General features: G+C 41.6%; 1 protein-coding gene across 2 annotated transcripts in view; it reads right to left on the bottom strand.

Moving 5' to 3' along the window:
* The window catches only part of LOC116041778 (seizure 6-like protein), a 102,808-nt gene that overhangs the window by 3,004 nt on the left and 75,889 nt on the right, over positions 1-23,915 (bottom strand). For both annotated transcript variants that reach the window (XM_031287827.2, XM_031287828.2), the window contains exons 10-13: positions 21,773-21,969; positions 8,149-8,343; positions 6,418-6,609; positions 2,852-3,046 (exon numbers count right to left, since the gene is read on the bottom strand). In XM_031287827.2, coding sequence (XP_031143687.1) covers positions 2,852-3,046; positions 6,418-6,609; positions 8,149-8,343; positions 21,773-21,969 — 779 coding nt within the window. The remainder of the gene's footprint in view (positions 1-2,851; positions 3,047-6,417; positions 6,610-8,148; positions 8,344-21,772; positions 21,970-23,915) is intronic.

Below are 23,915 nucleotides of genomic sequence, written 5' to 3'. Positions count from 1 at the left end.
AGTTTATCATGTGACAGTGAAAACGCGAAAGGTGGAGCAGTATGTCCTGTATGTCCCTTATATACACACACACACACACACACACACACACACACACACACACACACACACACACACACACACACACACACACACAAAGGCGGAGCAGTATGTCCTGTATGTATGAAGGTAAATATGGTGCAAAAAGGGAGAGCTTGTAGAATACAATGTGAGAACTTGCAGAACAAAAAATCTGAACTTGTATGTTAAAATTTGCACTTGTAAAAATTTTATTTGCACTTGTAAAAATTTTATTTGCACTTGTAAAAAATATTCACACACATGTGATCTGAATTTGAAGTCATACAAAGAAAAAAAACATGAGAGCTTGTAAAAAAAATCTGAACTTGTAAATTGAAATTTGCACTTGTAGAAAATGTTCACACACCTGTATTCTGAATGTAAAGTTACAGAAAAAATATTCACAAATGTGTAGATTGATATTTACATGAACACAATGACAGCTGCAAACTTATAATGCAACATTTACTCGTATACTTTTTTTTTTATTCTGGTTCATTTTCCATCACAACCACAACTCAGTGATTACAACCTCTGGAATCTGTCACTGCAACTTCACATATGTGCTCTCTCGCATCACAAAGTGGCCAATCTGCGCACCTCGACTTTCACAACACTCTTGACGATACGTTTGGTGCAAAACTAATTTGTACCTGTGGACTTAGGCTGTGGAGCTCTGAGCTAACAGAACGGGAAAAGCCTTCTTATATACAGTCTATGGGAAAATCAGGGTTTCTATCGCCAGATGAGGGACAACTCTGTCCGGCTTATTTATGTAGCATGGAAACTTGGTGGAATAGCATGCTAGCGTTAGCTAGCTAACTAACAGCCAGCCCGCTTCTAAATAAATACCTTTTAATTGTCTAAACACTTTTTTAACAGTCAAACTAAAACACTGGCGGTGAGCTCCACGGCCTGCAGCCGCAGACGGACCGTCATCAGTGGGGATCGACCAGCGTAGCAACACTGCTTTTGCCAGAAAGCTTCGCTGCCGACCTCGACCTGCAGTCGGAGCTCCAGCGGGACACGGAGAGCCCCACATCCGGTAGCAGCGGCCCATCACCCGGCCATGACCAGAGCTTGCTTTGCTGATGTTGTGCATCCCTGCTAAGAATTGCACCCGCTTGGGCAGAAACAATAATTTCTGCAGAATTCATTGCTGCCGAAAATTGCATCTAGGTAGCAAGGAAATGCTACAGAGTCTGATAAAACATTGATGTCTCTAAACCTTCTAAAATCCTAATCATTATTGATGAACATGACAAAGAGATTTACTATTGCCTAGTTTTTAAACAGTACTTTGCCTTATAAAATCATTATTTTCCCTAGTGGATGCAATTCTCGGCAGGGATGCGAAACTTGGCACCTGTTACCCACTGATGACGGTCCGTCTGCGGCTGCAGGCCGTGGAGCTCACCGCCAGTGTTTTAGTTTGACTGTTAAAAATGTTTAGACAATTAAAAGGTATTTATTTAGAAGCGGGCTGGCTGTTAGTTAGCTAACGCTAGCATGCTATTCCACCAAGTTTCCATGCTACATAAATAAGCCGGACAGAGTTGTCCCTCATCTGGCGATAGAAACCCTGATTTTCCCATAGACTGTATATAAGAAGGCTTTTCCCGTTCTGTTAGCTCAGAGCTCCACAGCCTAAGTCCACAGGTACAAATTAGTTTTGCACCAAACGTATCGTCAAGAGTGTTGTGAAAGTCGAGGTGCGCAGATTGGCCACTTTGTGATGCGAGAGAGCACATATGTGAAGTTGCAGTGACAGATTCCAGAGGTTGTAATCACTGAGTTGTGGTTGTGATGGAAAATGAACCAGAATAAAAAAAAAAGTATACGAGTAAATGTTGCATTATAAGTTTGCAGCTGTCATTGTGTTCATGTAAATATCAATCTACACATTTGTGAATATTTTTTCTGTAACTTCACATTCAGAATACAGGTGTGTGAACATTTTCTACAAGTGCAAATTTCAATTTACAAGTTCAGATTTTTTTTACAAGCTCTCATGTTTTTTTTTCTTTGTATGACTTCAAATTCAGATCACATGTGTGTGAATATTTTTTACAAGTGCAAATAAAATTTTTACAAGTGCAAATTTTAACATACAAGTTCAGATTTTTTGTTCTGCAAGTTCTCACATTGTATTCTACAAGCTCTCCCTTTTTGCACCATATTTACCTTCATATGTATGTCCCTTACCGGCTAACGTATTTCAAGATAGAGCATGAATATGGAGCATCTACCCCAGTTCATGCGAACGCAAATGTTAAATTTCAAGCCAATAGGAATACTTGGAATTGATGGTGGTGGAAAAAGGACAAGTTTGTGAACGGGCAACACAGATTTTGATAATGAACAACTAAACACGTTACACACTGGACCTTTAAAGTTTTTGATTTGCTGAACATAGTAGAACATAACAGGAACATCTCTTAATCTTGTGTTAACCACAGACCTTAGTTCAGGCATCTAACGAAAATACCCATTCAATTAAAACCCACTGACTTGTTTTTTTGGATTTGGAAAGGCTAATTAACACCACGGGACACCAGCCTACAAATTCTTTAAATGTTGTGCCTAGTTACTAAGTTGCAAAACTATAATTGGACAAGCTGGGGCAAAGGGGTTTAGCGAATGGTCATTAGCATGCATAGAGGCATGATTAATCTGTATCAAGCATGGGGCAAAAGAGACTTTGGAGAATATTGTTTGCAAACTTTGCATGCATAAATCCATTCCACGCACACATTCAAATATAAAACACAAACAACTGCAAAAGTCTCACCCCTGCAGAGTGGAAGTGGGCCGCTCCAAAACGACGGGTTCCCGAGGATGCATTTAATTGCAACCTCGCCGATGAGCTCGTAACCTTGGTAACAGACAAAGGTGAGTGACTCGCCGGGCAGGTAGAGCCTCTTGGACAAGATCTGGTAGCCGTTGTCAGGGAGACCGGGGTTCTCACAGGAAACAGAGTCCTCAGCTAGATACAGAAAGGAGAAGGAGAAAAAAAATTAAGCAGAGCTGGATGGATTCTCAACACGAATCAGAGGTTTTGCGTCAGAGCTCGACTGACAGATCTGACAGGTTCGGGCTGAGGTGTCGTGACTCATGGATAATCTCCACCCCCCTCCTCCAGGTGGCGGAGGGCTGATTGGTACGGTGCATTAGCACGGCATTTACATATCAAACACTTCACACAAACATTATTAATATCCCTGAAAACACACACACATCGCCAGTCCTGTGAGGAAAATGCAAGAGATGAAGCAGTGTGTGGAGGGGCTGTGATCTGTGTCAGCAGAGGGAAGAGAGAGCCAAGGCAAGAAATCACACGAACCCACTCATGTTAGTGCGCACAGCCACGGGGACCGAGCCTCTCATCTTCAGTTAACTGCCATGTGCAACTGTCTCTCCTCATGAAAGGTTTTCTGAAAAAACAGGACAGAGCTATCTCCACAGCGCTGTGGAGTAAAGGTCTGGCTACACCACAGATACATTCCTGGATGAGAGGGAAAAAAACGCTCTGGGTTGTTTGCTTTTCTTTAAACCAATCATCATCGTCTCGGGTGGCGCTGAGCTCCGGATGCAGCGGCGCTGGCTCTGCAAAATAGTCTGGGGACGGAACTTGTATTGGTGGAATATTTGCACCCCGCAAAAGAAAACGCCACATACAATATTAAATGAAGTTAACTGTTGACACCATACAGTAACGTGAGCTATTTAAATTAGCTGATACATGGTTTAACCTCATTAGCTCTTACCAGTGTATCTCCGTGTGTACTTCGTCCACAGTAATCCCACCAATCAGTCCCAAAACGTCCCAGTTAGAGAGGAAATGCCCTACGCATATTCTTTGTAAATCTTTACAATCATTCTCCGAAAAGTACCAAGCAGGTAGTCAGGAAATCCAGACCCAAATCCAAAAGATTAAGGGTCTGGCAATGAGTAATGAAAATGGCCCAACTCGAGATAGACATTTGGATAACACTACGACCAATCACAACAATACACGGGGTGACGTATCCAGAGCCCCGTACGCTTAGCTACCAGCGGAGCTAACTGGTAGATTAAACTGTCGTCATCCGTTTAGCTCGCCTCTGGCCCACCTATATCAGATACACCGATGTGATTGGTGCAGCTCAGCTACAAGGGCATGGGTAATGAGCATCATTGTTCAATGCCAGAGTGACTCGCTGAGCAAATTCAATTTGTGCTCTCGCAAGAACTCTGGATTTCCACGGTACCAAGCAGGCCTGCCTTGTTGCACAATCCAATTTTTTTTAACTTGCCATTTTCAGTGTGTAGCTTGTTAGCTCGAAGTCTATTTTTGGTAACACTTTACTTGAAGGTACCTACATAAGAGTGACATGACACTGTCATGAACACATGAACCCTAACCCTAACTCTAACCATAACTTGTCATGACAAAAACCGAATGACACTTACTAAAAGAACCATTATGTCATACACGTTTATGACTTGTTTATAATGTTTATGACACGTTCATGACAGTGTCATGTCACTCTTATGTAGTTACCTTCAAATAAAGTGTAACGCTATTTTTTTTACCGTAGCGAGGGGATTTTGAGAATGGTAAGTTGGCGTGAGCTACGCGCCGGATGTCAGGCTTTTTATCCTGGAAATGTACTTCCGTTGATCCAGACTCAAAAATTACAACTATGAGGGACATCAAATCCTTTGTGTCAATTAGACTGCACAATGAAAAAACTGTCTTTAGTATTTTAACTGCATCATTGCACAATTATGCAACTCTCTGGCACTTTAATTTTTTTCTTAATGTATTTCATTGCTGCAAATATTGCCCTCTGGATAATTTTTTTTAGTGTAGGTTTCTTATGAATTGCTTATTGCTTGTAAGAACTTCCTATTGTCCGTACTGACCATATTTTAAAGTGTTGTGTTTTCTTTTTCTTTTGAGGAGACGTGTAAGATCACATGAAATTTCCATTGCGGGATAATAGAGTTTTTACTTTGACTTTTTAATATAAACCAAAGATCCTCTATAATTAAGATAGCACATTTCAAGCAGCGCCAATGGTGTGAAACGGTCCACACTTCCTGTCTCCTAAAGGGGCGTGGCCTAGTTTGAAAGTGTAGTGAACGTCGTGTGGATGGTTTTGTATAATTTATTATTTTCTTTTGCTAACGTTAGATATTTACACAGCTAATTTACATATTTAGCATTAGTGAGATTAGTTTTTTTAGGGCGTTCACGAACGTTAGCTGACGTTAGTCTTCTCTGTGTTGCCAAATCTCGCGAGAGTTTGGTCCTGAGCCAGAAACACGTCTCAAACAAAGTTAATTTTCTCCTGATATGTCCGTCTGAAAAATGCCATTTTAGTGTCAGAATGTTCTGGAGATATGTGGCTTGTGAAAAATGCGTCCAATATATACTTTGGTGACTATGGGGCGAGAGAATCGCTCATAATCTGTGTTCATGTTCACTTCTCCCGTTGGAATCAACACACTCAGGACCTGCCGCTAGTCTCCTAAAGAGGCGTGGCCATGTCGGAGCCAACGTGACACCAAGGGGGTAAGCAAGCATCCGGAAAACGTAACTCCTATGGGGAGATTCTAGGCTAAAAGTCATCAACCGGCGTTAGCATCCCATTGACTCCCATTCATTTTGGCGCCACTTTGACAGTGAATAACTTTACATCTGAAGCGTTAAAGACTTTATTTGTCCATTGTTTATTTCTAAAGAAACACAACAATGTATAAAAGGCTCCATTACCTTGTATCTCACGTTATGGCTCCGTAGCAGACGTTTTTATAAAAATAGGCTAACGATTGTGTCATAACCACGAGACTTACTGTCTCATAGTAGAGGAATTACCGTATAGTACAGGAGAAGCTCGCAGGCAGTTTGGACTTCCATTAGCTGTTTAAGTTGTATTACTAATGTTAACTAGCATTTTAGTGATCAATAATTAGCCTGTGCCTATGTTATCTCCTTACATATACCTACGCTCTCCGTCTCTGCTAGATTGGGAATGATTGAGATTTCTCTTGGCACAGCTACCAGAAGACTTCCAACTTTCAGACAGGTTGCTCACGTCACACGTCTTCAAGCTCAGTTTGAGGCTGCGTGGTATGCACAAAACCGGAAAAGTGACTTCCCTGGTCTCCGTCGAAGTATATGGCGTCGCTGTGTCCATTTCTTTTACTGTGTATGCGTGACCCAGAGACAGGACATTACTCTGAGTTGGGACGTATCGGTTCTAAACCATCTTTGCTGTAAACCATGGGACCGTTCCAGCCAACAAGTTTACCAGCTTTTTCCACATGTTTTGTCTTTTCTTTGCACTAGAAACCCATACTGATACTCACAAACACAGTGAGGGAGTCGAGACGTCCACACAGGGGTCCCCGGCTCGCGGCCGTAGCAGGTAAGGGTGGCGCCGCCCTGCAGGATGAAGCCGGGCTTGCAGCTGTACTGAATGGTCGTCCCCACCAAGAGTTTGGGGTCGGACAGAGACCTGGTGGAGTGCTCCACGTGGCCAGGATCTGAGCAGTACATGACTGAGAAAAGGGAGGAATATATGAAAAAACAGACATATTTGGGGCCCTATTTTAACGATCTAAGCGCACGGTGTGAATCGCCTGGTGCAGTTGCATTTAGGGCATGTAGGAATCCACTTTTGCTAGTTTAACTGTGGAAAAAAGGGTCTGTGCGCCGGGCGCATGGTTCAAAAGGGTTGTACTTAGTGTCTTCATTAATTCAGAGGTGTGTTTTGGGCGTAACATGCAATCAACCAATCAGAGATCATCTCCCATTCCCTTTAAAAGCCAGGTGCGTTTGGACCTTGGAGCATTGCTATTATGATGGAGGATTTGGAAGATGAAGATGAAGATGGGCGCAGGTGCATTTGCTATTTAAACAACGCGGGCGCTGGATGGGAAATTGACAAGTGCGTCGGTCTTAAATAAGCAAAGACACTTGCATCCTGGGTGCAAGATAGGGCCAATAGACATTCATACCATCCAAATTATTATTTTGATAGCTAGATAAAAGTAAAATAGTCTGTATATACACCATGCATAGACTAGTAGATTTCAAAAGTATTGTAACCTATAACGGAGGTAAAGTTTATTTAACCCTCGTATTGTCTTCCTGTCGACCATGCACTTGTTGTCCTCCAGGGTCAAAATTAACCCGGTCTGTTTTGCCTGTTTATAAAGCATAACGGTTTTTTTTTTAAAGCTATAGTGCGTAGTTTCTGTCTCCCCCATGAGGAATTCTATGATGACAATGAATGACAGCAACACTGACAGCGCGTCCACACGATACAAGCCTTCCGTGATGCGTTGTTGGTAGCCAAGGAGGACACGGAGGATTAAAATAACATGATGGACTCTTCAGAAGAGGTCATTATCTTCACTCGAGTTTCTGCGCGGGAAAGTCACCGGACGCCACAATCTTCTGAACATAGTCATACTGAGAAATACAGAGAGAGCTGTGTGGAGCTGATAGTCTTAATTAGCTTTGTAGCAACTAATTTGGTAACAGCTTGAACGTAACGGACGTTCATTAATATCCAAAAGTTACGCACTAAAGCTTTAAATTCATGGTCAATAAACTTCATTCACATGAAATTATACCTAATTTTGGAGTTGAAGAAGTGCAAATTATGAATTATTTTGACTAATAGGAAAGAGCAGAGGAACGTATGTTGATGGATTCTCACATAGCCTACTTTAACAGACGTCAATGTTTAGTCAGGATACTGATATAAAACCTTTTTTCTTGTCTTTTTTTAATGGCAGCACAAACAGATTCTATAAAATTGAATAAAACACCCAAAATGCAATCATTCAAGAGTGTTGTATGGAACCATCCATGTTATTTTTGAGAGGCGTGAGAGTCCCGTAACGTTACAGTAAGCAGGAAACATCACTGTTGCCTCAGTCGCTTCCTCTCTTTTCTTTTTCCCTTTCTCTGTGAAATGAAGTTGACTTCAAGTGCGGTTGGAAATGTTGAAACCACACACCCCCCAGAAAGTTGTTATCAGGTATCAAAAACACACAAAAAAAAGATGTATAAATAAAAGTGGAACTGACTCTTTTCACAGAACGGCGGCTGTGAGCTCCAGGAGAGGTCTAACTGACAGGTGAGGGTCTCCCGTCCCACCAGGTCATAGCCGGGGTCGCACTGGTAAGTGATCCGAGCCCCGCGCACCAGCGCAATGTGGGATGTGGTCTTCCAGCCGTTCTGGATCTCAGGCAGGTCTGGACAGGAGTCATTTCGGGACACCTCTGAGTAAAAACAAAACAAAGAAACAGTTGATTAAGGCTGTGTTCACACATAGTGTCTTTTTTTTTAAACTGCCGGCGTCTGTTTTACATTATCATCCTATGGAATAAACCGTGTTTTCAAAGCCAGCGCCAACGTTTTTTCTCTGCTGCTCAGAGCGTCTTTTTGAAGTTAAAAAAAGCTTTAAGGCCATGATCACACTTGGCGTCTTTTTCAACAAGAAAAAGTTGACTGGGGTGCTTTTGTAGTTAAAAAAAGAAGGAGCTGGCAGCGTTTTGGTTCCAAAAAGCAGCCGAGGGTGTCTTTTGTTGCTATAGCAACAGCTGCTGCTACAGTACCTAAGAGTGCTACGTTGAGCGGTGCTAACGTTAGATAAAACAAAGCGGTTGAGCCCAAGCCCCCAGGAAGAGCTCCATGTCTTAGAGCCACCGTCGGCTTAGCGGATAAGGGTGGAATTGCACCCTCTAGCCCAGAAAGACTTTTCACATAGACTTTGCATGGCGAAAGAAACTTCTTTTTCAGTGGATAATTGTTTTTGGGGTACATCAACTTACCAGCCCGAACACTTAAAGGGTCCTTGTTTAAAACGTCACATTTTTAACAATTTTAACATTCACTAGTAGCCGAATCCAGAATTATTAAACTAGGCATGATGAACGTGCATAATGGACGTGAGCAGACTGCACTGCGCATGCTCATATGACTGTTCTCCTGAGGTCCTGTAGCTGTAATAATGGATAATGCTAATGCTAATGGTTGTAATTCACCATGTGTTCTATTAATACATCCATGGTGTGTATGCTGTAAAGCCTGTAACGTGGATGAGAGATGAAGCCATGGATGTTATTAAGAGAAGCTCTGTTCACGAAACAGCAGGCTAACCTTAGTAGCTAGAGCTAGCTAGTACCTAGCTAGTACCTAGCTAGTAGCACGACATAATAATTACATCTCCTTGGTTGTCTAAACACATCCATTGTTTATTTAGATAAGCATGTAAACGATCAGGAACAACGAACACACAATGTTTAACGTTAGTAAATATTTTATACAATGAAACGGCGAGTTCATGAGTTTGCCACTTGTAAGAGACGAGAGAACGAGCATGTTGCTACCGGTTGCTACGACAACACAAACTGACTGTTGCTGGTGTGCATGTCCATCGTGACGTCATGGGCCAGTCAACGCGGAAGATCCGACCTCCATGATTGCTTTATGCGCTTTTGAGCACTCTCATTGGAATTAACCATAGACAGTATATATAATGGACCAACAGATCCCGTGTCTCTGGACGGAGACCAGTGAAGGATATTAGAAGCACTTTTCCGGTGATGGCTGAGCGTTACTGAGCAGCCTCCAACTGAGAGAGACGACGTAGATGTGACGTGAGCAACCTGTCTGAAAGTTGGAAGTCTTCTGGTAGCTGTGCCAAGAGAAATCTCAATCATTCCCAATCTAGCAGAGACGGAGAGCGTAGGTATATGTAAGGAGATAACATAGACACAGGCTAATTATTGATCACTAAAATGATAGTTAACATTAGTAATTCAACTTAAACAGCTAATGTAAGTCCAAACTGCCTGAGAGCTTCTCCTGTACTATACGGTAATTCCTCTACTATGAGACAGTAAGTCTCGTGGTTATGACACAATCATTAGCCTATTTTTATAAAAACGTCTGCTACGGAGCCATAACGTGAGGTACAAGGTATTGGAGCCTTTTATACATTGTTGTGTTTCTTTAGAAATAAACAATGGACAAATAGAGTCTTTAAGCGCTTCAGATGTAAAGTTATTCTCTGTCAAAGTGACGTCAAAATGAATGGCAGTCAATGGGATGCTAACGGGGGGTGAGTGCTTGTTAGCATCAAAATGGCGCCATAGGAGCTATGGGCTGTTGACAGACGCTTACCCCCTTGGAACGAACGGGGTTTCCCGTTGAACGCTGTATCCAGTTCTTTTAATACATCCGTGGGTTGAGCGAGCTCGAGAAGAAACAGAGAGAGGGAGCGGTGCTTATGGTAGTTAGATAAAGAAAAACAGCCCAACTTTTCTGAAAAAGTTTTTTTTTTTTATACAGCTGACCAATGACAAGCGGAGTAGTGAGACCTGTTGTTTCCATAACAAGAAAGCATGGAGAAGGTGCCAATAGATAGACCAAAGATCCTTGGTCTCTAGATAGACTTGTTATATGATATGAGCGGGTGTCCCCTGTTTAGGGAACTCGCTTTGTTTTATTTAACGTTAGCATTAGCACCGATCCCTCTCCCTGTTCTTTCTCTAGCTCGCTCAACCAATAGAGCTCAACAGTGACCGCCCACTTTTTTAACGGCTCTGGTTCCGGAAATGTTTTTCCCCATTCAATTGTTTCATTGACGTTTCAAAAATTGCTTATATAAAGAGTTTTAAGTCTGGAACCGAGCCAAGCAGCTACAAGATGAATGGTGACCATAAAACATGTGATTCGGCGCAAAAAAACATTTTGAAAACGGCAAAAAAAGGCAAAGGTACAAGACCGTGTAAGTAAACTATCAGACTTCAATGGCAGAAGCTCGCTCTAGCCGTCCGCGGTTTCACGGGTACGGTAAACGTTTCTATGGTAACAGTGAGTTGGACAAATCAGAGACGTTGCTGTTAATTCAATTCAATTTTATTTATAGTATCAAATCATAACAGGAGTTATCTCGAGACACTTTACAGATAGAGCAGGTCTAGACCACACTATAGTTTACAAACTATTACAAACACTTAGGATTGTGGGTAATGGAGTACTTATCCAAGACATTGCGAATAAAAGAAATTTATCTCAAAACAAAAACAAAACAAAACAACTTTTTCTTGTCAAAAAAAGACGCCAAGTGTGATAATGGGCCTAATGGCTCCTTTATGACATTGGCGTTGCTTGTGTTTCAAGTTCATCTACTGTGAAGCGTTTCTGCCTCCACAGCATCTACGAGGGCCATGAAGAAAACAAGACAAACAACAGGACATTTGATTTAGACGTGACGCTGGCACACGCTCTCCGTGAGGAAGAATCCCTCGCAGCACAGAAGATTGATGGACTTATTGTGCGACTACTTGACCGTGTGACAGAATGATGGATTGTATCTGCGTTGGACGGTTTTCAAATATCAGATGAGAACAGTTTTGCCTCTGAAGCTGCCGTTTGGAGTCAGTTTTAAATCAGACTCCCACTGAAACCGCATTCAGTAAAATTATCACAAGCTGTCAGTTATCTGTCACAGCTGTGTCCATCTGCTACAGAAAACTATTTTTTTATTTGTTATTTGTAATATTTTTGCTATACAGCCTGCCACTTAGTCACATTCATGACTGGAGAAAGCATAACATCCATAATTAGTTACAAGATGTGATGGCAAGATAGTAAGCAGAGGTTAAATAATGGTTCATATAAAATGACATGTAATGTAATATAAACTGCATTGTGGCTCCCAAACTAGAACTATTAGGAAGAAAAGTGCAGATAAGGAGGGTAATATTTCAAGCAGCCCTGTGGAAATTATAGTGGATGACTGAACCAAGTGCTAGTCGCTACTTAAAGGTGCAGTAGGTAAGACTTCTAAAACTCTGTCATATTTGCTGAAACTGACCCTATGTTCCAGTAGAATTACATGAAGCAGGTCATTTAAAAAAAAAGAGTCTGGCTCCTCTGGCTCCACCTACAGCCTGGAGTGAGATTTGCAAAAATCCACAGCTCCCTGTTCAGATGCACCAATCAGGGCCAGGGGGGTTGTCTAACTGTTCAGATGCACCAATCAGGGCCAGGGGGGGTGTCTAACTGCGTGTCAATCACTGCTCAGGCACACGGAACAATAAAAGAACATATAAATAACAATAAAAAACATTTTTTTTTTAAACAATAAAAGTTACATACAAACGCACTGATCTATAACAATTTTTATTTTCATTGTGACAATTTTTTTTTTTAAATGGAAAAGTAACCAAATAAGTGCCAACAAATCTAGAAAAAAAAAAAAATAATAATTCTGCCTTACTTTTACGTGTGTAGTAAGATAACTGAACATACTTTTAAACCTACATTGTGTAATTAGTTTAGCTGATTCTGAGTTCTTCTTTGTTCTTTTCAAATGTGTGCTCATTCATGTGTAATTACTTCCACCAACTAATCAAAGTATTCTCGTAAGCGTAGAATCTGACATTCAGAATCATTCAGAATACATACGAGCGACCTGCTCGAATGACGGCCACCATGTAGCGCCTCCATGACTTGGTACATGACTTAAAAAAACTGTTCAAAGGGGGATACATTATTGAGAACCAGAGAATTCACAGCGAGCGAGTGTTGGCGTGTTGATGAGGTTTCTATCATGCGGTTGGCGCCAAACCGAAAAAAAAAAATCAGAGAGTGAAGAAGAAGAACAAGGGTGATTTGCATGAAGACGCCAACGAAAATGTCTAACTGGACAGACGAGGAGATAACGGAAACTTCTTTTCATCAACAACGATGAAACAGAATGCATTTCCCATTCGTTTCTGCCACAGTTTATTTCCTGCAAATATAATGGTCCCAAAAGTCCCAGACTGGCACTTGATACCACAAGTGGATGGTTTGAAATATAAGATAAATGGAAGGCATTTGTGAATGTGGTTAGGGACACTTAAGTCCACATTAAGCCAGGCAGACACTAAATGGACTATGTCGCCCCCAAACTAATTTTGGAACCTGCAAAATTTCTGCCAGATCTTGTCATCTGCTGACATTAAAGCCCCTTTCACACATGCACTGCAGTCCTGGACTTATCTAAATGTTACCCGGAGGAGCTGTATGTGAGAACGCAAATGTCTGAATCAGTTGGAGCGGACATCAAACGGTCTTTACCCCGCCAGCTCCCGAGTACATATACTGTGTCATGTCCGATTGAGCCCATGTGTGAACAGAGCAGCTCATTGTCCGGAGAATTCACAGCGAGCAAGTGGGCTTGTCAATAGTGCATACTTTTGACTTTTACTTCGTTCCATTTTGCAGCAATTATGATACTTTCTACTTCACTACATTTCTACAACGTTCCGTTACATTTTCTGATCAGTTTTTCCCCCTGCCAAAACGTCTTCCTGACCGTCACGTACGGCACGAGCCGGCCCGAAGCACGAAGTGGGAGTGGGTGAGCAGGTCAGGGATGGCAAGTGACGGTGATCCCCATAGCTCTCCGCGGGGTAGTGGAGCTGCCGAACTCTCGCTGGCGGCGCCCTGACGGCTGCTGCTACGGGCGGAGATGAGAGCTCAGCTGCTCTGAGGCTTTATGGATGGTTTACAGCCTGGTTGTCATTTCCTGAATGTTCGTCTCAAAAAACGACTCCGTATAGAGAGGGTGGTTCATTACATGGAGGACAGACCAGAGTTTAGTTTTTTGTTTATTTTTTTGTATATATATATATATATATATATATATAATATAGACATTAAGAGAGTAAATCTTTATGCAAGTACTTTTACTTTTAATACTTACAGAACATTTAAAATCAGGTACTTTTTACTTTCTACTTAAGTAGGGTTGTCATTGTGGTACTTCTACTTTTACTAAAGTAAATATGTCTCTGGTTATTTGTACTTTTACTTAAGTACTAAGATTCAGTACTTCTCCACCACTGCCTAAACCAAAAGGATTTCCAGGGAGTAGTGTCTCCTGTTCTGTGATATATGTGAGAAAGGTAAACTCCGGACTATTAACAAACCTGATTCTTTGGTTATTGTCCTGAGTTTAAATGAGAAAACAGCTTTAGTCTCCTATCTCTCAACCCTATCACCAGACAAAAACGTAAAGTGCAAAACCGCGGATTATATGCAATTCAAATGCTTTCTGCAACATCTGTGCATGCTAACTACAATATGGTTAAAGACCCTACTATCGATATTTTTATGATTTTGTAGCAATCAGGTGGACAAACACAAAGACTCCTAATGAATCTCTTGCATTACACGGACTCATTAGAACCAAAAATATCAAACTCGGAGTAAACTAGATGCTCCCAATTGATGTGTGTTTTCATTGGCTGAAAATTTTTTGCTTTATAAAATGAAAAACTCACAGCGGATGAATGTTTTGCCCTGATTCATGTGTAAGCTTCTCATGCTGTATCTGAGAAGGCCTCGCACAGCAGCATGAAGTGATTACAGAGACGCAGCAGCAGTCTCTTGATCCTTCTGAAGATCTTTTTCAATCAATAATTCGTCTCATCTTTGATTAAAAGTGCCCGGCACAAAACTTTTTTGCCATGTTTGTCTCTACAAGCTTTAGGATTTAGATCTCCCGGTCAAATGTAATAACACCCACAAACAGCCACAAACAGCTTGGCTTTCAGATCGGTCAAGGAGATTGAGCATGATTAAAAAAAAAAGTCTTGTGTTTGTTTAGTTTCATTTCCACAAAATCTAAGAACCAAGTTAGTTTTTTAGTAAGCTGGTAGGCAAAAACATCCACTGCTGAAATGGAGAGACTGTCCTCTCTGAAAACGCTCCCATAGGTTGTTTGTTCAAGAAGCAATTATGACCTATATTTACGTTTATAGTGGTGGCGCTCTCGCAAAGCAGAAAGTAAGGTGAGGAAGTATAAGTGCGGCAAATGTCCTGGTAAGGAGGTTGGTTGGTTCGGGGGGTGGATGAGTCAAACAAACACAGGGCTTCAACATGTTCTCACACCCATCTCGTAAAATATGGACACTTGGTCAGGTGCCTTTGTCGTTCTTATTGACGCTAAAAGTCTCCTTTAGCGCTTTAAGTAAATGTGCTTGGTTGGGACTGTTGCTGTCCCTTTAGCGCTATAAGTAAACGCGCTTGGTCGGGACAATTGCCGTCCCTTTAGTGCCGTCCCTTTAGCGCTATAAGTAAACGCGCTTGGTCGGGACTATTATATTATACTACTATATTGCCGTCCCTTTTGACGCAGTTATGTTAAGGAAAAGGTCGTGGGTGGGCTTACACTTCCGTGACACGCGGGAACTACGGGACGGTTGGGTTTAGGAAAGGGTCGTGGGTGGGCGTACGGTTCTGTGACACGCGGGAGGAAAGAAAAAAACAACTATAGCAAGTGTGACAAGCGGGACATGAACCCCGCTCTCCTGGGTGAAAGTCCTGTGTTTGACCCATCCACCACCCCAACCAACCTCCATACGCGGAAATTCGCCCTTACATACTACTCGCTAAATCTTATCTAACTGCTGCTCTCCCCGGTGCGTTACACAAACACGCTGAAAGACGCCTTTTTCGTCGCATCAGACGCTGACAGCCACTGTCCAAACGTCCTTATTTTACGAGTTCGGAATGAGAACGGGTTGAGGGTTCATCTCCCGTTTGAAAATGAAAGTAAACAGTGATTTTTTAAAAACTTCACAAACGTCACGTTCAGCGTCACGTGCGTAACCGGAAGTGAAGTCACGTCTGATTTCAACTCAAACCACGATCATTCTCTAAACTTAACTAAGTAGTTTCTGTGCCTAAAGCTAACCAAACTGCGACCGGTTCGTTCTCTGGTTTAGATATGAGGCTGTATTTCTGCCACCGCTAGGGGCTCTAATTTATGAAACGCTCCTGTGGGTCATATTAAAGGATAGGAACAGACGACCAATATGTTTGGAATTAAAAGTTAAGTAACGTTAAGTCTGATTTAACCCAAACCCTGATCTTTTTCTAAACTTAACTACGTAGTTTTTGTGCCTAAACATAAACAAACTGCGACCATTTCACAACGTTAACAACATGTTTAAGATCGCAACATTTACGTTAAAACGCTCCTAGGTAGTTGTGTAATTTACGTGATACGCAGGTATACGCAGTATACCCACTAAGAAAGCTCCAGGATTTCCATATACCCACTTAAAAATGTGCAATGACACACAACAACATACTTTCCATTATATTTTTGACATATTTTGAATTGTCATGTGTTTTTTTTTCTTTGCATAGGCTAAATAAAGGGATTTTCAGCTGTGAATTGGTGCATAAAAGTGTATCAAAATGCAGGAAATGACGTCTTTGACGCTCAAAATGTCCCTGGGGGAGGACACCCAGACCCCACACCCCCAAAGTCCCATTCTGGCCCATACATATACATATACAGAATACCCACTACAATACATTAGACTACACCACTGCTTCTACGGGTCGTATTAGAAGGTAGAAACAAACGACCCATATCGTCGCATGGTTTGGAGGACTTATTTGGTTTTCACCGTGTGCTTGCGTGCGTGCGTGTTTGTATGTGTGTCATCATAGCGAAATGCGTAACTACCACCTACCTTCAGGAAGTGAAGTAACATCTGATTTTAACTCAAACCACCATATTTTTCTAAACTAAGTAGTAGTAGTATTTGTGGCTAAACCTAACCAAACTGTGATAACGTCACTGTTACGTTCTCTGGTTTAGATATGAGGTTGTATTTCCTACCACCACTAGGGGCGCTAATTTATGAAACGCTCCTCCTGGCAAGGGGGTAAGCGTCTGTCAACAACCCGTAGCTCCTATGGCGCCATTTGATGCTAACAAGCACTCACCCGCCGTTAGCATTCCATTGACTGCCATTTTGACGTCACTTTGACAGCGAAAGCGTTTAAAGACTCTATTTGTCCATTGTTTATTTCTAAAGAAACACGACAATGTATAAAAGGCTCCATTACCTTGTACCTCACGTTATGGCTCCGTAGCAGACGTTTTTATAAAAATAGGCTAACGATTGGGTCATAACCACGAGACTTACTGTCTCATAGTAGAGGAATTACCGTATAGTACAGGAGAAGCTCTCAGGCAGTTTGGACTTCCATTAGCTGTTTAAGTTTAATTACTAATGTTAACTATCATTTTAGTGATCAATAATTAGCCTGTGTCTATGTTATCTCCTTACATATACCTACGCTCTCCGTCTCTGCTAGATTGGGAATGATTGAGATTTCTCTTGGCACAGCTACCAGAAGACTTCCAACTTTCAGACAGGTTTCTCACGTCACATCTACATCTTCAAGCTCAGTTGGAGGCTGCTCAGTAACGCTCAGCCATCACCGGGAAAGTTCTTCTAATAGACTTCACTGGTCTCTGGCCAGAGACACGGGATCTGTTGGTCCAGTTTATATGTGTCTATGCCTCCTGGTCGTATTAGAGGGTAGGAACAAACGACCAATATCATCATATGGTTTGGAGGACTTGTTGTATGTTGTAGGCGGTTGGAAAATTAGTGACTACACCAATATCTTCTGGGATTGTCCAAAATTAACAAAATACTGAGAGGGCATACCTGGTCCGATTTCACATCTGTACTGTGTATATACACATGTACTTCTGTCCTCTATTATTTTTGACTTCATGTGCATTTTATTTTTCCTGCTTTTGCTCTTAAAGGGTACCATTTTTTTTCAACCTGGACCCTATGTTCCTATGTTTTTGTGTCTAAGTGACTGATGGGAACAACAATCTTTGACATTGGTCCAGTATTAAGCGAGATTGCTGCAGTCGGCAGCGGTGAAACAAGCTACAATGTGAGTTAATAGGGCGATTGTCCATCTTGTATTTACCTTCACAAAAGTGCTCGTTTTGCCGCTGACAGACTCAGATTAATATTCTAAGTGTCTGACAACATTTAATACTGGACCAATGTCAAAGATTGTTGTTCCCATCAGTCACTTAGACACAAAAAACATAGGAAAATATGGTAACATAATGTTACCCTTTAAGCCAAGGTAAACATTTTAACTAATACCATGAAACTTCCCAGGTTGATTCCTGACATTAAGACAATAATCTTTTGTATTACAAATGTTCTGAACTCATTAGAAAGAACTCATTATTTGAATGGTTAGTTTTATTGTCAAGGAATCTCACTGAGTTTATATTTTTGGTTTTGTACATTACCGAAATTGCCTGCCGGGAAGCAATTTACTGCAGTTGAATCAGCTGAAGATTACTGTTATGTTCCCACACAGACGGTTTATGTTTTTCCCTTTTTATTCATGCATTTACAGGCACATTTTCTGCTCTGTTGATTCAAATGTCTCAAGTGAATAACAGCCGAGAACAGAGGAAGAACAAAACAAAACCACCTCCAGGAGCCACTCTGCCAAGAAGGACATACAGAACATTAATACAACTAACGATTATTCTCATTGATGTCGATGAATCTGTCGATCATTTCCTGGATGAATGGATTAGTTGTTTGGTCTCTAAAATGTCAGAAAATGGTGAAAAATGTTGATCAGAGTTTCCTAAAAAGTCCAAGATGACGTCCTCAAATGTCTTGTTTTTGTCGACAACTCAAAGATATTCAGTTTACTGTCCCAGAGGAGAGAAGAAACTAGAACATGTTCACATTTAACAAGCTGGAATCAGAGAATATTTTTATATTTTTCAAAATAAATGACTCAAACGGTTAATTGAGCCGAGCCGAGTAGAGCTGGAACTAGCAGTGGGTAAGCACCCTTAGTTTCTTTCCTTACTTCGTTACTTTCTTTTTCGTATGAATGAAAATAATAATTCATGTTACTGTAAAAGGTGTATTAGCTCAAGCTTCAGCCTACAACTTTTCGGTCCTGTTTTGTTTCTCGTATATATCTTTTCGTTTTAGTTTATTTTTTGCAAGTAAAAGCAATAATGTTATGTGTATTTATTGTTTATTACTAGTGCATTGAATGTTGTAAGTTACAAATGGCTGAAAAAACTCCGCTAAACTAAACTAAACTAAACTAAACTAAAGAGAGGAAAAATAGCATTGCTAAGCCCGGAGATTCCCTTCTGTTGGGACTCGTGTCTGCATATGTATGTTTGATGATGGATCGGGCAGCATACTGTATAGCATTACACTGTACAATATAATAGGCCTACAGGGAATTTGTAAGTTGGAGTTCCTGGATCAATTATTCATTCTCTGTTGACTCAGTTCTCCTCCTCCGTGCTGCCTGAACATGTGTGGTGGGTAATTTATTCCCCTGAACACACATGCACACACACACACACACACACACACACACACACACACACATATAATCAAAGAGAGTAGCCTACGTATTTACGCTGTGTCTACTTGATTTACTCCTCTGGGAAAACGTGTGTTGTGTCCCGAGGGTGACAAGTAAATTGGACAGTGTGTGTCTCTAAATTGGAGTCAGGTGTTGGATGTGGGAAGCGCTGTGTGTAAAGGGAGGGCGGGGGGGGGAGGAAGCGAGCGTATTTGGCTGCTTGGTAAACTCTGGGCTTGTGTGCAGATGAGAGCCGTTGTGAGACGGTGCAACAAATAGGACGTGATTGAATAAGGGCAGAGGGAAATGAAAGGAAAGACAAATAAAGAGGAGAGGAAAAGGGAAGGGGGAAAATTGAATTGACAGTTTGAGGAGAAAAGGCTGAGTGAAACCGAACGGGAAAACTGAATGAATGAAGATGACTAAAAGGATGAAGCTGGTGTTATTTTTTCTTTTTATGTTTTGTCAGTAAATCGCTAGAAAAACACAGAATCAATGGAACGAATCAACCCGAAATCAATGTGTTAGATCCTGTCTGGGTCTCTCAGCTCCGAGCCCTTTGGTTCCTACTGAGAACGCAAATCTTTAAAGACACACACAGAGTACAATTACTCTAGTACTGTACTCATTGGCTTCATTTACGCAGGGTGTGAGGGGTTACAACCCCTCACAATAATCAAAACTGACCAATGCAACCCCCCAAAATATCTTATTATAATGATGAATGAAAAATATGAACTGTTGTAAAACATCATAGGTGGTTGGCTGTCTCGATTCAATGTAATGTCCTACACAATCTGGACTGTGGTCATAACAACGTAATCCCTGTTATATATTGTTCTGTTGATATTTAATAATAAGCTATTGCACTGTTCAATCCCTGCACTGTTCACTTTTGCGCTACCACCACTGCACACAGTCTACCATAGCACCCTATCATGGTCATTGCATCACATGGTCAGTCCATACCAGACCTTTGTAATCACTTAACAAATTGTTAACTATTACAATTTTTGTGAGTGATTTTTATGTATGTGAGATATACTGTATGTGTGTATGTGTGTTTGTTGGGTTATGTTTGTATAAGCTACTGGATGCCTAAAACTTCCCTTTTGGATGAATAAAGTATCTATCTATCTGTCTGTCTGTCTGTCTGTCTATCTATCCATCTATCTAATGGCAAGCAAAGAAAAAACCTTTCCTTCGTTCAAATTGTTGCAGTAAAGTTCACCATGAATGTAGGCAATGAAGTGTTTGATGCCCCAAATTTCCTGGACCCCCAAGTTATAATTTATTACTGCGCCCCCTGCTGAAACAAACAGCCTCGCTAGGTAGGTGGCGATCTCAATAGATAGGTAGGTAGATAGGTAGGTAGAGGTAGATAGATAGATAGATAGATAGATAGATAGATAGATAGATAGACTGACTTCATTGAAGATAGATAGATAGGTAGGTAGGTAGGTAGGTAGGTAGGTAGATAGATAGATAGATAGATAGATAGATAGATAGATAGATAGATAGATAGATAGATAAATAGATAGACTGACTTCATTGAAGATAGATAGATAGGTAGGTAGGTAGGTAGGTAGGTAGGTAGATAGATAGATAGATAGATAGATAGATAAATAGATAGACTGACTTCATTGAAGATAGGTAGGTAGGTAGGTAGGTAGATAGATAGATAGATAGATAGATAGATAGATAGATAGGTAGGTAGGTAGATAGATAGATAGATAGATAGATAGATAGATAGATAGATAGACTGACTTCATTGAAGATAGATAGGTAGGTAGGTAGGTAGGTAGGTAGGTAGGTAGATAGATAGATAGATAGATAGATAGATAGATAGATAGATAGATAGATAAATAGATAGACTGACTTCATTGAAGATAGATAGATAGGTAGGTAGGTAGGTAGGTAGGTAGGTAGATAGATAGATAGATAGATAGATAGATAGATAGATAGACTGACTTCATTATAGATAGATAGATAGGTAGGTAGGTAGATAGATAGATAGATAGATAGATAGATAGATAGATAGATAGATAGATAGATAGATAGATAGATAGATAGATAGACTGACTTCATTGAAGATAGATAGGTAGGTAGGTAGGTAGGTAGATAGATAGATAGATAGATAGATAGATAGATAGATAGATAGATAGATAGATAGATAAATAGATAGACTGACTTCATTGAAGATAGATAGATAGGTAGGTAGGTAGGTAGGTAGGTAGGTAGGTAGATAGATAGATAGATAGATAGATAGATAGATAGATAGATAGACTGACTTCATTGAAGATAGATAGGTAGGTAGGTAGGTAGGTAGGTAGGTAGGTAGGTAGATAGATAGATAGATAGATAGATAGATAGATAGATAGACTGACTTCATTGTCCAACCTCTGTTGTTTTAAATGTGGTTTTAAATCTGAACTGGGTTGTTGTTTGAACTCTCACCCATGTAGTTGATGATGAAGCCCTCTCCCTTGCCGAAGACGAGCCCCGCTGGGTCTGAGTGGAAGGTGACCGTCAGGTCGGGGGTGGTGGACGAGAGCTTGAAGGGGCCACTTCCCCCGACGTAGCGGCCCAGGATGCGAGCCGTGACCTCGTCGCCGTCGGTGATGGTCACCATGTCGCTGTCACTGATGTTCAGTCTGAGGACGGAGAGAGAATCTGAATCAGAACACTTTATTGAGCCTTCAGGGAAAATTGTTTAGTTGCAATTGCTCAAAGTCAAATTCAAAAGTAAAAGCAAAAAAAATTAGTAAGAAAAGAGCAAGTTAATAAGTGTATAAAGTAACATAGCTACTGTAAGAAATAAAAAACGTTAAGTAGAAGTAAAGTTAAAAAACAATGGATTGTACAAATTCTATTGTAGTGTGAACTTAAATAAAGTACAGCGTCAACATAAATACAGTACGAACATACAGTAAGTAAGTACAGTGTGAATATAAGTAGCAGAAGTGAATAATAACAGATATTGCACAAGTAGTCTCGCACTTCCAGACCTTCCTCCACAGCGCTGTGGAGGAAGGTCTGTCTAGTCCACACAGTATTCCAGGATGAGAGAAAAACGTGCTCTGGTTTATTGGCATTTCTTTAAACCAATCACAATCGTCTTGGGCGGCGCTAGGGCCGGATGGAGCCATGGTGCCTCTGCAAAATAGCCTCGGGAAGGAACTTGTTTTGGTGGAACATGCGTACGTTTAAAAGTTGTTTTGAATGTACACAAAGAAAGCGGAAGGCAACGGTAATCCGGCTAAAAATTAGGGACATTTGGTGGAATTTTCGGCGGCACCTGAGCATCCCAGAAATTAAATGTTGTCCATATAGACTATTGCACATGTAACTGATGAATTATTGCACCATGTAATTATTCTACAAAACTGTCCAAGAACATTGAGATGTGATATAGAAATACGTGCCGTGAGTCCAGTTTTGACACGCAAGTGTGTAACGGGAGCGTGCCTATGTTCCCACACAAGAATGTTTTTTTTCACTGAAAATTAGGCCCTATGTTCCCAAAGCCCTATGTTCCCACAGCCCTATGTTCCCACAGCCCTATGTTCCCACATTTCTAAGATTTTTTCAAAATTAGGCCCTATGTTCCCACAATTCCTTCTTCATAAATTTGTATCAGATTTTATCCCCCTAACCCTAACCCTAAAAAAAGTTGTGGGAAGATAGGGCTTAAATTGGAGGGAAATGTAGGAACACAATTTTGAAAATGTCCTAGAAATGTGGGACCATAGGGCTGTGGGAACATAGGGCTGTGGGAACATAGGGCTGTGGGACCATTGGGCTGTGGGAACATAGGGCCTAATTTTAAGAAAAACATTGGAAATGTGGGAACATAGGGCTGTGGGAACATAGAGCTGTGGGACCACTGGGCTGTGGGAACATAGGGCTGTGGGACCATTAGGCTGTGGGACCACTGGGCTGTGGGAACATAGGGCTGTGGGACCATTGGGCTGTGGGACCACTGGGCTGTGGGAACATAGGGCTGTGGGACCATTGGGCTGTGGGAACATAGGGCTGTGGGACCATTGGGCTGTAGGAACATAGGGCTGTGGGAACATAGGGCTGTGGGACCATTGGGCTGTGGGACCATTGGGCTGTGGGACCATAGGGCTGTGGGAACATAGAGCTGTGGGACCATTGGGCTGTGGGACCATTGGGCTGTGGGACCGTAGGGTTGTGGGACCATTGGGCTGTGGGAACATAGAGCTGTGGGACCATTGGGCTGTGGGACCACTGGGCTGTGGGACCATAGGGCTGTGGGACCATGGGCTGTGGGACCATAGGGCTGTGGGACCATAAGGCTGTGGGACCATAGGGCTGTGGGACCACTGGGCTGTGGGACCATAGGGCTGTGGGACCATGGGCTGTGGGACCATTGGGCTGTGGGAACATAGAGCTGTGGGACCATTGGGCTGTGGGACCATTGGGCTGTGGGAACATAGGGCTGTGGGAACATAGAGCTGTGGGACCATTGGGCTGTGGGACCATTGGGCTGTGGGACCACTGGGCTGTGGGACCATAGGGCTGTGGGACCATTGGGCTGTGGGAACATAGGGCTGTGGGACCATTGGGCTGTGGG

This window comes from Sander lucioperca, chromosome 14 (genome assembly GCF_008315115.2).
Source record: "Sander lucioperca isolate FBNREF2018 chromosome 14, SLUC_FBN_1.2, whole genome shotgun sequence".
NCBI classification, from domain to species: domain Eukaryota; kingdom Metazoa; phylum Chordata; class Actinopteri; order Perciformes; family Percidae; genus Sander; species Sander lucioperca.
Note: the sequence above shows the minus strand (reverse complement) of the source record. Positions and strands in the feature narration are given on the sequence as shown.